The 18,659-nt window shown below is 42.0% G+C and overlaps 1 protein-coding gene across 1 annotated transcript in view; it reads left to right on the top strand.

Annotated features, from left to right (window-relative positions):
• Positions 1-18,659, top strand: part of DHRS11 (dehydrogenase/reductase 11) — a 116,797-nt gene that overhangs the window by 30,946 nt on the left and 67,192 nt on the right. Inside the window, exon 2 of the mRNA XM_089492261.1 lies at positions 10,331-10,540. Within this exon, the coding sequence (XP_089348387.1) occupies positions 10,331-10,540 (210 nt within the window). The remainder of the gene's footprint in view (positions 1-10,330; positions 10,541-18,659) is intronic.

Here is an 18,659-nt window from a genome sequence, read left to right as displayed (position 1 = left end):
ACGAATACAAACCCCCGCTGCCAACTCCACCTCCTTCCGGCTGCAGCGGAAGGAGACGTCAACCCGCTGCCCCAGCAATACAACAGGAAATTGGAAGCACCGGTAAGTGTGTGTGTGTGTGTGTGTGTGTGTGTGTGTGTGTGTGTTAAATGGGGGCACAGGGCATTTCTGGAATGCCTTATACCCCTATATGCCACTCTGCAGAGTGCTCTATTAAATGCCTCCTGAAATGCCTTATACCTCCCTATATGTCACTCTGCCCCATAATATGCCTTTTAACCCCCTAAATGCCAGAGTGGCATATAGGGGGTATAAGGCATTTCTGGAGGCAGAGTGCTCTATACAATGCCTTTTAACTCCCTTAATGCCACTCTGCCTCCTGGAATGCCTTATACCTCCCTATATGCCACTCTGCCCCATAATATGCATTTTAACCCCCTAAATGCCAGAATGGGATATAGGGGTATAAGGCATTTCTGGAGGCAGAGTGGCACATAGGGAGTCAAAAGGCATACCATGGGGCACAGTGGCATATAGAGGGTTAAAAGGCATATCATGGGCCACAGTGCTATATTGGTGTGGCAAGCCTGGGGGCAGATGTGCGTAACTGGGGGACAGGTTGAAAAATACAAGGAAATAAAAACAAAAAAAATATTTTTCTCAATCATAGCTTTTATTTAAAAAAATAGTTTACATGAATTAACATTTACTGGTAAAACTTTTTTCTTTTAGGGTCGTCTTATATTCAGGCTTTTTCTTTTTTTCCTATGTTAATATTCAGATTTTGGGGGGTCGTCTTATAATCAGGGTCATCTTATAATCGAGCAAATACGGTATTATATCACAGTAGAACACAAGGCTGGACTGGGGATAACAAGGCAGCCCTGGCAATTTAAGGCCAATGGCTACCCGAGAACACAACCATGGCTTGAATATGCTGCAGAGCGTGCAGCCAGGCATATCCACCTGGTCACCACACATTACAGCACTTGTAACATTTGCCTGGTCTACCAGATGGCCAGTCTGGCCCTGGTGAAACAGAGGTATTTGTACTATATAATAAGGTATATTCACTAAAGGAAGAATTTGCTGGAGTGTTAAAGACTTTACTGTGCATTATGAAGGGCCATCTCAGAGGGCTTCTGCTGCACTTAATGCTTGGGTGACCCTATGTAAGACCTTAAGCCCTTTAGTACTGAGTACCCTTAATACTCTTTTTTGCTGTTTGCCATTTTTACTTTATGTTGGTTTAATCAACATTCCACTTTTTCTGTGTTTGATGTATACCACGCAAAATTTAGACATCCTTATTTTAGTACAAGTAGGGCTTTCGTTTGAAGCCATAGAAACACAGAAAAAAAACACATTGAAAATGTTTGACAGGGGAGAGTCCAAAAACTCCAAAAAGGTTATATGTATCAGTATATCCTAAGAGGCATCTTGCCTCAACTTTTATGGCGATACCAGTAGGACCCCATTAGAAATTGTGCAGGACTACCTTAGCCTTTCTTGTTGAAAAAAATTGCCAGCGATAATCCTTCATAATAAATCCATAATAAACTCCCCCTACCACTGCCCATTTAGTCCTTTTAGTTAGTAAGCCCTAATGAAATACTGATCTAACTGCAAGTACTGCAATGTTCCAGAAATGCTCATCACTATGAGCGAGCTAAAAAAAGAAGTTAGCTATTGCCTAATTTGGTAATGAAAAACCTATTAATTACACTTCTGCATGTTGAATCATCAATATATCCTATATGTGATGTATCTGATGGGACGAATCTGTGATAAGTTATTTTATCTAGATTGTTTGAGCAGGGCCCTCTTCACCTGTTGTCTCTGTTAGTCAATTTGTTATGTTACATACTACTTGTTATGTCCTGTCTACCCATTGTACAGCGCTATGAAATTTGATGGCGCTATATAAAACAATAAATACTGTATTTTCCGGCGTATAAGACGACTGGACGTATACGACGACCCCCAACTTTTCCAGTCGCCGTATAAGACTACCCCTCTACCCAGTATACAACAACCAGCCAATCACGGCAAGCGATGTACCTTACCGGTGATTGGCTGGTTGTTATATAGACATATATATATACACACACACACACACACACACGCCTGTTCATACATACACATTTATACACTGCCCTCACCACACACACCCCTGCCTTTACACACACACATATATATATACACACAGCAGCTTACAAACACAGAAATACCTACACTGCTCTTACACACACCTGACCATACACTGACCATCTCACATATATACACATACACTGCACTCACACCCCTTTCTCCCCATCTCTTACCTTTCTCATCTTCTATCTTCCATCCAGTTGTGGGAGCGTGAGGTCTGTCATTTCAGACCTCTGCTTTACTGCTCCCTCATCACTACACGCCGGCAATTGATGGCGAGCGCCGGGATATGACGTCATCCCCGCGCTCGGCATCAATAGCTGGCGCGTACTGATTAGGGAGCACGGAAGCCGAGGTCTCAAGTGCCAGACCTCGAGCTCCCTAATGTTGGGCTAGTTAGAGGGAGGTCGTTATCTCCCCAACCAGCCCTGCTGATCGGGCGCCCGCTGATCAGGGCTAGTTGGGGAGATCACGATCTTGCACCTACCTCGGCGCGGCCCTGAAGACCGGCCCAGGGGAGGCGGCTTCTCCGCTCGCCCATCCCCTAGAGATTCGTGGCTTCGTGGGGAATCTCTGGCTTGGTAAGTTTTATTACCTGGCGTATAAGACGACCCCCGACTTTTGAGAAGATATACGGTAATAATTTCGTTTTTTTGGATCCGATTTTGAAAAGCAAATTGAAATTGGTGACTAGAGCCCATGGATTCTTCAATGAGAATCGCGTTATACTGTGCTTTATTAAATGTGTATACAGAATGGTGAATTATTTTATCAGATATTGCATAAAAGAAGATTTTTGTCAATAGAAAGCTAAGAAGTGTTGGTGGAAACATCTGTCTCAGAACCCCTGCTTAAAGACTGCCTACTAAAAAGCATTAGCTAAATCAGATTTGGTTCACTGCTCTCAGTAACCAGGAATTTTGTAATTGAAAGGAACTACCCAAAGGACACAGACACTGGTGTCCTTATTTTCTCTTTTGAGCCGGGCTTGTTTGAATTGCTTTGTAAGGATGTTGGTTAATCAAAGCAGTTTCAGTTTATTTGTTCCAGAATGATGGGCAAATAATTCACTAGCTTAATTATTTTAAAAAGAAAATAAATATGCCTTGGGCATGAGATATCTATTTGATACAGTATAACCACTCTATAGCATTGGGAGTGTGCACATCTGTTTCCTAGTGGCTAAATTTATAGTCACAATAAGCTTTACAGCTTGATTTATCATTGTACACTTCTCCCTACACAGAAAATGATTTCTTAGATAAATGTGAAAATGTAATACGTTTGTACCATGCAACAGTGGACATACATCTGCATGCGTACACCTTTTTGTTGATGAACATTGCAGTTGCTTTTCCATTGATTAATTGAGTGAATGAATTTAAATGTTTTAGTTTTAGTCCTGCACAAATTCAAAACAGTTAGCAATGTTGTGCAGTCTGTAGTCTTCATAAAACTACAAGCTTATATGAGCATCAACAAACCTTCCAATTTAAAAGTGTATTTGGAACCAAACAGCAGCGTATTTGGACTCACTGAAATTGGTATACATTACATTTTCTTCTCGGTAGTGTCAAATTACTACAGTAATTGTTACAGCTACATTTCTTACCTGGATTGGATTGTGTGTCTGGCACTCTGTTTAACCCCTTTGTGACTAGGGCTATAGGACTATTTTGTTCCTCCAAAGTTCAGAGCAATTTTTTGCTGTAACTACACATTATATACCAGTTTTAGCCCTATCTTTACTATATGAATGTATGTCACCCATCATGTAATCTAAATGAAACATTAACAATGGAAGACATTTTGAAAAATAAACACCATTTTCAAAGTTTTGGGTAGAAGATTAACTCAATATACTTACTTGTCCCGATTTGAAAAACATATTTTATAGATACAATATTTGAATCTATTTTGGAACTAACAGGGCAAAAATTACAAGGTGCACATCGCATTTTATAGGCTGTAAACCGCCCTACACAAGTATATGTTTCTGAAAGAAAAAAACAAACTGTAAAGGTCATATTGTCACTTGCCTTCCAAAGTTGCTATGAATATCTTGCATGGGATATGTACAAACTCACATACAGTGATTAGCCATAACATTATGACCACCGACAGGTGAAGTGAATAACACTGGTAATCTTGGCACCTGTCAGTGGGTGGGATACATTAGGGTGCAAGTGAAGCAGGAAAAAGGGGAAAGTGTAAGGATCTGAGCGACTTTGACAAAGGCCAAATTGGGTCAGAGCATCTCCAAAACTGCAGCATTTGTGGGGTGCCTTTCAAAAGTGGTCCAAGAAAGGAAAAGCGGTGAACAGACAACAGGGTCATGGGCTGCCAAGGCTCACTGATGCACATGGGGAGGGGGGGGGGTAAAGACTGGCCCGTATGGTCAAATCAACAGGCAGGCTACTGCTGGCTCTGATAGAAAGGTGTCAGAACACACAGTGAATCACAGTTTGTGGTGTATGGGGCTACATTGCTGCAAACCAGTTAGGGTGCCCATGCTGACCCCTGTCCACTGCCGAAAGTGCTTATAATGGGCACGTGAGCAAAACAACTGGACTACGGAGCAATGGAAAAAGGTGCCCTGTTCTGATGAATCATGTTTTCTTTTACATCACTTGGATGGCCGCATGTGTCGCTTACCTGGAGTACACATGGCACCAGTATGCATCCATGGAGGCCTCACCTTGCAACTTACAGGACAAATGTATTTGGCAACATCCCCCAAGTACAGCAATACTCCACATGCATATCCCTTGAGATGAAAGGGTTATTTTAAACATACATTTTTCTCCCTACTTAACTATATGCCATTTTAACCTGTCTCCACCCACAATAACATTAAAACCATGTTTTCACTTTTTAAAACATTTTTTCTCCCCTCTCACTAATTAACCCCTTAAGGACCGGGCTCATTTTTCGTTTTGTACCCTGTGGGACCGAGGCTGTTTTGACACTTTTGTGGTGCTTGTGTTCAGCTGTAATTTTCTCCTCACCCATTTAGTGTACCCACATAAGTTATATATTGTTTTTTTCAGGACAAGATGGGCTTTCTTCAGATACCATTATTTTGATCGTATCATCTTATTTACTATAAAAAAATTAAAAAAAACATGGTGAAAAATTGAAAAAAAAACACATTTTATGACTTTTATTTGAAAAATCTTTTACTCACCTAAAAAAGCAAGTAAAAAAACTAGCTAAATAGATTCTACTACTTGTCCTGAGTTTAGAAATACCCAATGTTTTTATGTTTTTTTGCTGTTTTTTGTAAGTTATAGGCCAATAAGTACAAGCAGCGTTTTATGATTTCCAAATCTTTTTTAACAAATCTGGTCAGTCTGCCTCCATCTCCTCTTTGGAATATCTTTGAAGCCGGTTAACTCAATTTAACCCATTCAAACCATATATTTTTGAAAACTAGACACCCCAGGGTATTCCAAATGCTGTTATTTTAACCCTTTCCATGCACCAATTATAGAACTACACTTTGTCAAACTTTGTAATAGTAATTTTTTTTTTTTTTTTTTTCACACAAATTGTACTTTAGTTATAGATATACAGGTCCTGGTATATGCCACTGTCAAACAACACGCCAATGTGTGTTCAGGAACATCTCCTGAGTGCAGTGATACCCAACATGCATGGGTTTGTCGGGTTGTTTCAGATTTAAAATGCCACATTTGGGAAGTGCGCTTTTTTTCTCCATTTTGGTCAGTCTGTACCTATGCCCTATCTTTGAGCTAGGCCACTCCAATTTACCCCATCAGCCATTTTTTTTATATATTAGACACCCCTTGGGTATTTGAAGTGCTTTTATTTTAACTCTTTGTTGAGATTTTTGATAAATTTTAGCACTTGCTCAAAATAATAAACTTTATTTTTAAATTTTTTTATTTTTGTAATACTTTTTTTATATATTTTTTTACACATTTTGCTGTTACTGGATGGTTCATCTAGTGACATCACTGCATAATTATTTTTAAATGTTAGCACATTTTTTTTTAATTTTTTTTTCCATTTTTTATTTTTTTTTAATATTTTACTAATCACATAGTGATTAGAAAGCTGGGCTCCATTGACTTGCATGGTTGAATGCAGTACCTGTATTCAACCAGCAAGTGGAGCCAGTTCTCTAGAGGGTCTGGAGACCCTCTAGCGAACTTTTTCGTCTTTATTGTTTTATTTCCCGGGCCGCCGCCATCTTGCTTGATGGCGAAGATCACCGGCAGCGGCGGCTGTGACCGCTCTCCGGAGCGGTCACAGCCCACCCAGAGGTAAGTGTTTGGTGTCGCTGGATGCCTCCTGATCGAGGCATTCCAGCGACACCATTTAAGTTTAGGAGGCGATCGTTGATTGCCTCCTAAACGCTTTTAAAACGGGCGTCCGCCGCCATACAATGTATGGCGGCTGATGACGCCCCGGGGAGGGGCCAGACATGGCCCCCGATGCCGATCTCGGCCTTGCTGAATGCCTCGACATCGAGGCATTACAGCAAGGCCGTTTAAGCGAAGAAAGTGATCCTTGATCACTTTCTAAGCTTATTTATTTTTTTTACGGTTCAGGACCGTCAAAGGTCATTTAGTGACCTTCTTGTTATGACGGTCCTGAACCGGCAAAGGTCGCGAAGGGGTTAAACTATCCACATACTAAGCTTGTCTCCAATCAGCACCAGCTTGGCAAACACTTCGGAGGACAGTCTGTTGAGGCAACCTCACTTTGATTACAAATCATTGGCCCACAGAAGAAGAGGGCACATGCAGCTTCTAATTTAGTAAATCCGTACGAGTGAGAGAATTTGAATATGCATTCTTCTCTAGTGGGGATGTTACTTATTATTGTTAAATTTTATTCCCTGGAGGAATATGCATTAGAATTATAATCCCCAACTTCCTAGTGTAGCTGGAAGAAAATGTTGAAAACATTCCTTAGAGATTTTGGTCCATATGCACATGATGGCATCACGCAGTTGCTGCAGATTTGTCGGCTGCACATCCATGATGCAAATCTCCATAACATCCCAAAGGTGCTCTATTGGATTGAGATCTGGACACTGTGGAGGCCACTGGAGTACAGTGAGCTTTGTGACATGGAGCATAATCCTGCTGGAAGTAGCCATCAGAAGATGGGTACTCTGTGGTCATAAAGGGATGGCCATGGTCAGCAAAAATACTCCGATAGGCTGTCACATTTAAACAATGCTCATTTGGTACTAAGGGGCCCAAAGTGTGCCAAGAAAATGACCCCCATACCATTACACCATCACCAAACTGAACGGTTGATACAAGGCAGCATGGATCCATGCTTTTATGTTGTTTACACCAAATTCTGACCCTGCCATCTAAATGTCGCAGTTGGAATCGAGACTCATTATACCAAGTAACATTTTTCCAGACTTCCATTGTCCAATTTTGGTGAGCCTGTGCGAATTGTAGCCTCAGTTTCCTGTTCTTAGCTGACAGGAGTGGCACCTGGTGTGGTCTTCTGCTGCTGTAGCACATCTTCGAGCAAGGCTTCAAGGTTCGACGTGTTGTGCTTTCAGAGATGCTATCTGCATACCTTGGTTGTTTGAGTTACTGTTGCCTTTCCGTCATCTGTCATGTCTGCCCATTCTCCTTTGACCTCCTTTGAAATCAACAAGGCATTTTCGTCCACACAACTGCTGCTCACTGGATATTTTCTCTTTTTCGGAACAATCCTCTAAACCCTAGAGATGGTTGTGTGTGAAAACAATACAGCAGGAAATTGGAAGCACCGGTAAGTAAGTGTGTGTGTGCGCGCGCTTGTGTGTTAAATGGGGGCATAGGGCATTTCTGGAATGCCTTATACCCCTATATGCCACTCTGGCACTTGGGGGTTAAAAGGCATATTATGGGGCAGAGTGGCATATAGGGAGGTATAAGGCATTTCAGGAGGCAGAGTGGCGTTAAGGGGGCATTTAATAGAGCACTCTGCCTCCTGAAATGCCTTATACCTCCCTATATGCCACTCTGCCCCATAATATGCCTTTTAACCCCCTAAATGCCAGAGGGGCATATAGGGGTATAAGGCATTTCTGGAGGCAGAGTGCTCTATACAATGCCTTTTAACTCCCTTAATGCCACTCTGCCTCCTGGAATGCCTTATACCTCCCTTAATGCCACTCTGCCCCATAATATGCATTTTAACCCCCTAAATGCCAGAATGGGATATAGGGGTATACGGCCTTTCTGGAGGCAGAGTGGCACATAGGGGGTCAAAAGGCATACCATGGGGCACAGTGGCATATAGAGGGTTAAAAGGCATATCATGGGCCACAGTGCCATATTGGTGTGGCAAGCCTGGGGGCAGATGTGCGTAACTGGGGGACAGGTTGGAAAATACAAGGAAATAAAAACAAAAAAAATATTTTTCTCAATCATGGCTTTTATTTAAAAAAATAGTTTACATGAATTAACATTTACTGGTAAAACTTTTTTCCTTTAGGGTCATCTTATATTTAGGCTTTTTCTTTTTTTCCTAAGTTAATATTCAGATTTTGGGGGGTCGTCTTATAATCAGGGTCGTCTTATAATCGAGCAAATACGGTATATTTGCAATCCCATCATACCTAATGTAAAAATTCTACAAATAATGTACACATTATAGTATGTTCCCTATTGGTGCTGGGAAGGTATGGAAATTTTATATAAATTAGGTATTTCTGAAATCAGGACACCTGAATTTATAAACTTGGAGGGGATTTTCCATCACTTTACCTAATTTTGTGAGTATACAGAGGGAAATTTTTTTTCCTAATTTTCGCTAGTTTTTACTAAATTTCTCATCCAAAATTTTCAGCTAATTATCTAACTATGGTATCAAAAGAAAGCTCTATCTCTCCTTGAAAACAATAGTTTACATGGGTACACTATTCGCAGGAAAGGAGAATAATCGCTGAACCGACATACCGCAAAAATGGCAAAATTGCTCCGGGCTTTGAGATACCAAAAACCCCTGGGATTGAAGGGGTTAATATGAAGTTGTGTGAGCGCTCCCATTTTCTTCATAGATGTCTATACACCTATATATATATGTGTGTGTATGTAATTATATATTTATATATATAAAAACACTCTAATCCTAGTGCTGATCCTCGACCACAATAAGATAAATAAGAAAATAGTATCACTTGCAGGACTTCATATTAAAGTACAAGAATGTTTATTAGTTTAGGTCATAACCTATGTGTGTGTGTAATTTAGGATGATTTAGAACATTCTTTCTTTGAGTTTTTTCCGCATACATAAAAATAAAGTAATTACAATTTAAAATCTACACTGGAACAGGATTTAAAACCATTTAACTTTTTGAATCTTACGTTAGCAGCAGATAGTATTTGCAATCAGACATGTGCAAATGTGTCAAAAACGATTTGTACACAATTTTTGGTTAATTTACGACCCATTCGTTTTAATGCAATGGTTTATGTCTCCTGCCCAAAGTTTTTTCTTTTGTTTTCTTTGTTTTTCACGTCAAGGATACAGAAAGAAAAAAGTGTGGGGGGTTACAAATAATGCACCTTCAACTCCATGGCAAATCTCTGATTAATTGGGGGCATTTTTAATTCGGCAACAAAATTTGTTGCCAAGTGCCCAAATTTGCTCCCTGCTTACCGCCCATTCCCATAAATATTTAAGCTATCTGGTACTATCCCTGCCCTTATGGATGAAGAGCGCTACTCCTCATGTTAATAGCCTTACCCCTCATTAACCCAACCCCGAAGAGGGACAGCTCTTGGTAGCCTGGTATGACAATATGGCTTTGGCAGCTTGGAAAACAGGCTGAAGTATGCTCCCCATATTTCAGGCACGCCATAAATAATGCTATGGATCAATGAATCTACTAAGATGCATTACCCCTTGGCTAGTATACCTTTATCTGGGATTGTAATTTTTAAATGGTCAACAAAAGCTAATTGTAAAATAAGGTGTCAACATTTTATTATACCAATTATAAAAATCTGCACATGGCTGGGTGATGGCAAATAGGAGTCATTTGAAATCCTTTTAAATACCACCATCATTCTTAGTTTTATGCCGAACACAGATGGTAATGACCTTTTGCTGATAATTCATGCAAGATAGAACTTCACTTGGCTGACTCTGTAGCAGCAGAGCAAACTGTAACGATTGTTTTTTCTTTCTAGAAACTGGCAGCTGAATGTCAGAGTGCTGGCTTCCCTGGCACATTGATCCCATATAAGTGTGATGTGTCAAATGAGGAGGAGATCCTGTCCATGTTCTCTGCAATTAAAACATTACATCAAGGAGTTGATGTGTGCATAAACAATGCAGGTTTAGCTCGGCCAGAACCTTTATTGAATGGAAAGACAGAGGGATGGAGGACAATGATTGATGTGAGTATGCTTCGTGTAATGTAATCTAAAATACAGTATAAAAATGTGCCTTATTTAAATATGTAAAAAATAGTATTGTATTTTATTCTTTGATAGTTTAACAGTCATACAGATTCAAATCCAGAGTTTCCTGGTATATATATAATTGTAAAGAACACACATGAACAACTAATGGCAACACTACATGCCAAAAAAAATGATAAATTAGAGCTTATAACCAATGTTCCATCTAATTTTTCTTAGTTGGCGTGCGCAGAAAATTTCTCTTGTGCAAAAATTTTGTGCGCACAATATCCGCACCGCATAAAGTTTTAAAAAAAATTATATTTTTGTTCTTTTTTTGGGAAAAACTGTTGTGCGCACAATTTTTGGACGTGTGCGCTCTCTTAAAAAGCTATGTGCGCGCGCACAAGCGCACAGCTTAGAGGGAACACTGCTTATAACCTGATTAAATGATTCAATTTACAGCATATAGTTCATATTCATGTAACTAACACATATATTGTGATTTTAGTGACAAGATTACTGCTTTAATCAGTGTTCTGAATTTAAAAATGTCATTTTGCTCACTGTGCATGGATAAGAAAAGGAGGAGATATCACGTTGACTTAAGCTGAAGAATGATTTATTGCAGATGACAAATGGCACTGCTCAGAAATGCAGGTGTGAATTTACTATACCCCGAAGGATATAGACCTTCCCCGGCTGTCAGAGATCAGAGTTCCCCGTGATCTCTGAAAGCCGGGGAAGGTCTGCGTGATGGACGCAGACAACCCCTGCTGCTAACCGCACCTCCTTCCGTCTGCAGCGGAAGTTGTCTACGCGAATCGCGTAGACCTCTACACACTGCCCCGGCTACACACTGGGGACTCAGAAGCACCGGTAAGTTTGGAGGGAGGAGGAGGAGTGAGGGTGTTAAATGGGGGCATAAGGCATATGCCACTCTGCCCCATAATATGCCTTTTTATGGGGCACTGGCAATTAGATGGTTAAAGGCATATAATGGGGCACAGTGGCATATAGGGGGTATAAGGCATTTCTGGGGCAGAATGGCAAGCCTGGGGACAGATCAAGTCGCGGGATAAAGATATAATTTTGCCTCTGTATAAATCAATGGTAAGGCCGCACCTTGAATATGCTGTGCAGTTTGGGCACCTATTCTAAAGAAGGATATCATAGCACTAGAAAGAGTGCAGAGGCGGGCTACAAAATTAATAAAAGGAATGGAGCACTATAGTTATGAAGAAAGGTTAACTAATTTAAATCTGTTTAGTTTAGAAAAACGTTGCCTCAGAGGGGATATGATAACATTATATAAATATATTCGGGGCAATACAAACCATTGTGTGGAAATCTGTTCATAAACAGGACTATACATAGGACACGTGGTCATGCGTTCAGACTGGAAGAAAGGTGATTTAGACTAAAGCAGAGGAAAGGGTTTTTTACAGTAAGGACAATAAGGATGTGGAATTCTCGGCCTGCAGAGGTAGTTTTATCGGAGTCTGTACAGACGTTTAAACTGCAACTGGATGGATACCTGGAAAAACATAATATTCAGGGATATAATCTAGGGCTGAAACAACTAATCGATAAAATCGATAATAATCGATAATGAAAATCGTTGTCAACGATTTTCATTATCGATTAATCGAATCGATTTTTATCGATTCTAAAAATTATAATCCGACCTCAAACAGAGATCGGATTATAACACTAGAATCCAGATCCCCCGCAACGCTGCAGGGGACCTGGATTCCCCTCACTGTCGGCCGGTCTCTCACTTCCGTCTCTCTCCCCCTCCCATACACCCCTCTGACTCCTCCCCCCTCCCATACATCACTCTGCCTCTCTACCCGGCTCCGTTACTGACTTCATAGAAGCCTCAGCGTAAGTGGAGGGCAGTAACGGAGGCTGTCTGTGCGCATCGTTTAGACCCCCACCGGCTGACAGAGGATCATCCTCTCTGTCAGCCGGTGGGGGTCTGCATCGCACAGACAGCCTCCGTTACTCACCTTCACTTACGCTGAGGCTATTATGAAGCTGCAGTGAAAGTTCCTGTCAGTAACGGAGCCGGGTAGAGAGGCAGAGCGGTGTATGGGAGGGGGGAGGAGTCAGAGGGGTGTATGGGAGTCACTCTCCCATACACCACTGGCTCCTCCCCCTCCCATACGGCACTCTGCCTCTCTACCCGGCTCCCTGGTGTCTTGTGAACCTCCGTGGCTGACAGGAAGCAGAGTGATGTATGGGAGGGGGAGGAGCCAAAGTGATGTATGGGAGGGGGCAAATTGGTATATGGGAGGGGGAGGAGGCAAAGTGATGTATGGGAGGGGGCAAATTGGTATATGGGAGGGGGAGGAGGCAGAGTGGAGTATGGGAGGGGGAGGAGGCAGAGTGGTGTATGGGAGGGGGGAGGAGCCAGAGTGGTGTATGGGAGGGGGGAGGAGCCAGAGTGGTGTATGGGTGAGTTATAGTGGTGTATGGGGGGCTATTATGAATTTCAGGGCATATAGGGGGTATAAGGCATATCGATATTAGGCAAATCAGGGGGGCATAAAACATATCTGGGGGCTCAGTGGCATATAGGGGGTATAAGGCATATCGATATTAGGCATATCAGGGGGGCATAAAACATATCTGGGGGTAAAAGGTATATCAGGGGGCTTAGTTGCATATCACTGGCATATAAGAGGTATAAGGCATATATGGGGGCAGAGTGGCAAGCTGGGGGTCAGATGTGCATAACCGGGGGCAGTTTGGTAAATAAAAAAAAATTTAAACAAGGCTTTTTTCTCATAGTTTTTATTAAATATGAAAAATAGTTAACATATGAATTAATATTTACTAATAACTTTGTATTAAAACCTAGTTTGAGAAACAGTGTTTGGGTTCTTGTAGCTTTTATTATTATGTCAGTAAAATAAGAAGGTGAATAGGGAGAGGCCATTGTGATAAAGAGATGAAAGTGTAAATCGTATGTTTTTTATTACATTATTTTAAATTGAAAAAAATTTAAATTTTTTTTATCCGCGACGGACGCAGACAACCCCCGCTGCTAGCCACACCTCCTTCCGGCTGCAGCGGACGTTGTCTACGCGGATCACGTAGACGTCAACCTGCTGCCCCGGCAATACAGCAGGAAGCACCGGTAAGTGTGTGTGTGTGTGGGGGGGGGGGGAGACAGAGGGATCTGGATCTTAGTCTCATAATCAGACCTCTATTTGAGGTCTGATTAGAAGACGACCCTGATTAGAAGACGAGGGGTATTTTTCAGAGAATTTGCTCTGAAAAAAACCTCGTCTTATAATCGAGCAAATACTGTAAATACACCCCACACCTATGTACGTTGAAAACATTGCATCAGTATCCAAGGTAGCAAAGTGTTTTGTAGCACACCAGTGTGGGCCCCAGGACCAATGTGTATGTCTGGTGACATATCTCTGGTACTTTAATGTTATGGTAATATTTAGAGTAATAAAAAGTCAATTTAACCTCCTGGAAACCAAAGAAATAATTTGTTGTGCCTCTGTTACTGCAGTATTTATTTTGTGGATATAATATGTAATATATATATATATATATATATATATATATATATATATATATATGTGTGTGTGTGTGTATGCCTTATACCCTCCTGTATGCCACTCTGCCCCATGATATGCCTTTTAACCCCCTTTATGCCACTCTGACTCCAGAAATGCCTTATACCTCTATATGCCAGGGGCATATCATGGGACATAGTGGCATACAGGGGGTTAAAGGGCATTTCTAGAGGCAGACTGCCATAAAGGGGGTTAAAAGCCATATCATGGGGCACTCTGGCTCCAGAAAAGCCTTAAGCCCCCCATATAACACTCCCCCCCCCCCCCCGTCTTACCACTGCTTCTGGTGTCTGGTGGGGGCAGCGGGTGGAGGCCGGCATTCATGAAGTTAAAGGGGCCTGTGTGCATGCACCGCGCCGCCCAATGGTCGTGCCTCAGCTCTTCGTCCCACCCCTAAGACTAAGACAAAGTGCTGAGGCACTCTTTAACTTCATTAGGTGCCGGCGGCGGGAGGAGGCGACCCCGGTGCCGCTTTCAATTCTGCTCGCAGCCGCTCAGCGGCTGTTTTGAACACGGGTCTGCTGGCCGAGCAGCCCACGCACTGACCGGCCCACCGGGGAAATTTCCCGGTATCCCGGTGGGCCAGTCCGGCCCTGTTCTCTGGGTCAAGGAGGAATAGCATATAGTAATATATACACTTGATAAGACACAGATATTCTTAAGTACAATGAACAAAGAGTAATAAGTACAAGAGGCTGCCAGATTGGCAAACCCACAGAGAACAGGACTAATTGTGAAAAGCCAAGTGTTCAAGTCTTGCCAGAAGAATATATAAAAAAACTCTACCTAAAATAACGAGAAGTCTAAAGAATATTTTACATACATTTTTATATGTTTGGTTCATATGTAATGTCGCTTAGTAGATATGATCTACTTAGTAGGTATGATCTGTAATGCAATCGTTTTACGCATTTAATGATATTGCAAACATCGCAGTGGCGTCGGCAGGGGGGGCATCATGCTGTGACCCCCCGTGTGCCCCCCCCAATTAAAACGCCGTCTTTTTATTTATTTTTTTTTATTTTTTTTTTTTTTTGTAATAGACGCGGAGGAGAGAGGCGCCGAACGGTCGCTGAGGAATACGTTTTCAGAAACCGTTCGGCACCTCTCACTCTTCTCTGTGAGGCCTCTGCCTTGGTCGCAGTGCCGGCATTTCAAGTTGAGCGATGGTATATGATGTCATATCCGGCGCTCAACAGTGAAGCCGCGCACACTGCGGCAGAACCAGGGAGACAGGGACCTCGCGATCCCACCGCTGGACTTCTACAAACCCAAGGTAAGTGAACTTCAAAGGGGGGAGAGGGTAGAAAGTTAGGGGGAGTGAGAAGAGGTAGATTGGGAGGGAGAGGGGATAGATAGGATTGATTGGGGGGGGTAGATAAGATAGGGAGAGGTGGTAGGGAGAGAGGGAGAGGGGTTAGATAGGGTAGGGAGGGAGAGGTGGTAGATGGGATAGATAGGGGAGGGAGAGGGGATAGATAGGGTAGATAGGGAGAAAGGAGGGTGGCAAGAATATTGAAATAAAGAGTCAGAATGAGAGAGAGAGAGAATGAATGGATTAATGTGTGGATGCATTAATGAATATGTGTAAATAATAATAATGTGTGAAAGAAATAAATTATTGTGTGAATTAGTGAGTAAAAGTGTTTGTGAATCATAGGTGTATTATTGACTTGTCAAAAAAGCAAAGATGGTATAAGCAGGGTGTTTAGGCAATGGGGACAAAGATGGCACAGATAGTGTGTTTATGGGACAAACATGGCGTACGTTCAGCTGTTTGGGGACAAAGTTGACTCATGCTGGGGCTGTTTGGCGACAAAGATGGCACGTCCTATGTATGTGTAATTTGGGTGCTGGTCAGGTTCTATGTGGGCAGTGTGGACACCAGGGTTGGCTTTGGGGTGTGTGACCAGTGATCTATGCCTGTAATTTAGGGGGGGTTATCTATACCTTTAATGCAGAGTTTATATGTAATTTCCAATTGATATATACCTGCAAAGCTGGGTTTTGTGTTATTCTGTTGATCTGTACCGGCTATATTTCCATACATTATTTATGTTTACCTGCAAATATAGGATTTGTATGTCGTCTTCAGTTGTTCAATACCTGGAGTGCTGTTTCCATGTGTTGTTTATTTGATCTATACCTTCAGTACTGAGTGTACATGTGATTTCCAGTTGATATATACCTGCAATGCTGGGTTTGTGTGTTCTGTTGGTTTATACCTGCAATGCTATGTTTCCATACATTATTTATGTATGCCTGCAAACACAAGTTTTTTTTGTCTTATTCAGTTGCATGTGCTGTTTCCATGTGTTGTTTATTTGATCTATACCTGAACTACAGGGTGTAAGTAAAAGAGCGGTATGGTTTAGTGAATGAGGGGACAAAAGGACTCTGGGGATGATTACAGGGCAGAGGACCTCTCAATGTCACGGTGCAGTCATAAGGACTGACTCTCACTGTCTTCCTCTGATCTGCAGTCAGTGTGGCAAATATTTTTTTTTTGGTATGCGGAGGGAGTGATTGCATGCAAGGGAGCGTTGAGCGGGGCCCAAGGAAATGCTTGGGTAGGGTCCAATTTTTTCCACTATAAAATATATTGGCAGCAGGTTCTAATATTTATATATATATTGGCAGCAGGGGCAAATATTTATATATGTTTTGGCAGCAGGGGCTAATATTTATTTATATATTGGCAGCAGGGGCTAATATTTATTTATATATTGACAGCAGTGTTTAATATTTATATATATTGGCAGCAGCGTCTAATTTTAATATATATTGGCTGCAGGGGCTAATATATATCGGCAGCAGGGGCTAATATATATTGGCAGCAGGAGCTAATATTAACATATATTGGCAGTAGGGTCTATTATTTATATATATATATATATATATATATATATATATATATATATATATATATAATCGGCAGCAGGGGCTAATATTAATATGTATTGGCTGCAGGGGCTAATTATATATATATTAAAAAAGCACCAAACTTTTAGGGTGCGGCCTATATACGGGGGCGGCCTATTTTCGAGCCAATACGGTATATATCGGCAGCAGGGTATAATATAAGTATATATCCGCAGCAGGGGCTAATATCAATATATATCCGCAGCAGGGGTTAATATTAATATATATCGGCAGCAGGGTCTAATTTTTATATACATTGTCAGCAGGGGCTAATATTAAAGAATGAAAAATAACTGCCAGATTAGCTGTTATTTTGAAATCATATTTCAATCACGGTCTTTACTTCAAAGAGATAAGTGCATATTATGTAGTTAAAAATGCACGTCTAACGTGTGTGTGTGTGTGTGTGTGTGTGTGTGTGTGTATATATATATATATATATATATATATATATATATATATATATATTTATTTATATATTTATATGTACCGTTTTATAATTGGGCCCTGGCCCCCATGTGCCCCCCTAAATATGGAGACGCCACTGCAAACATGTAGAATGAGTGAGACAAGAGCTGGTACTATGGTCATACCTGCGAACTTCTTCATTCCGGGACGCGGCCAGGACTGCTCACTGACATCGGTGGGCGGTCCCGCAGATGTCAATCCTGGAGAGTTCCCAGGTATGACTATGGTGTATCCCAGAAGCATCTTTTATGTAAACGTGTAAAACATGAGTTTCCCCATTAGCTGTCTGAAAATCAATTACATGTGAGGAATGCATGTTTACATCAATCTGTAGTGTTAACAAGGGGTTAAAACACTAAAATGGATTTGTAGATAACCCATTGCAATATGTGTTTTGTTAATATACACTATATGGACAAAAGTATTAGGACACCTGACCATTACACCAACAGGTACTTTTATGACATCGCATTTTAGATACCGTATTTTTCGCTCCATAAGACGCAGTTTTTTTCCTCCCAAAGTAGGATGAAAAATCAGCCGCGTCTTATGGAGCGAAGATGCAGGCAGGCAGGGAGGGGGCAACGATATACCGTATTTATCGGCGTATAACACGCACTTTTTTAACTAAAATCCGGAGCTTAAACCCTACCTGCGTGTTATACGCCGATAAATCCGGGGGTCGCAACTGAGGCAGGCGGCGGCGGCCGCCAGCAGAGGAGTCCTGGATTTCTGCCAGTCAGGGGGGGCCCAAGGGGTGCCGAGCGGTTGCTGAAGACAACCGCTCGGCAACTCTCGGGCCCCCCTGCCTGACAGATATACAGGAATCCTTTGCTGGCGGCGGCCGCCACCGCCGCCTGCCTCAGCGCTTCAACTCCTGTGTTGGAAGCGTTTGTCTCGGGTGCCGGCGCTTTACGCTGGGCGCCGGCATATGACGTCAGACGCCGGCGCTCAGCAGTGAAGCGCCGGCACCCGAGACAAACGCCTCACGCTTCCAACACAGGAGTTTAAGGTAAGTGACCGGGGCGGGGGCGAGTTAGAGGGGAGATACTGAGAAGGGGGGTTAGGGAGGGAGGTCTTACTGTGTGTGTCTTACTGTGTTTGTGTGTCTTACTGTGTGTGTG

Source organism: Sceloporus occidentalis, unplaced genomic scaffold, assembly GCF_023333645.1.
Source record: "Sceloporus occidentalis isolate IW3139 unplaced genomic scaffold, rSceOcc1.0.p SCAF_55, whole genome shotgun sequence".
NCBI lineage: Eukaryota > Metazoa > Chordata > Lepidosauria > Squamata > Phrynosomatidae > Sceloporus > Sceloporus occidentalis.
Note: the sequence above shows the minus strand (reverse complement) of the source record. Positions and strands in the feature narration are given on the sequence as shown.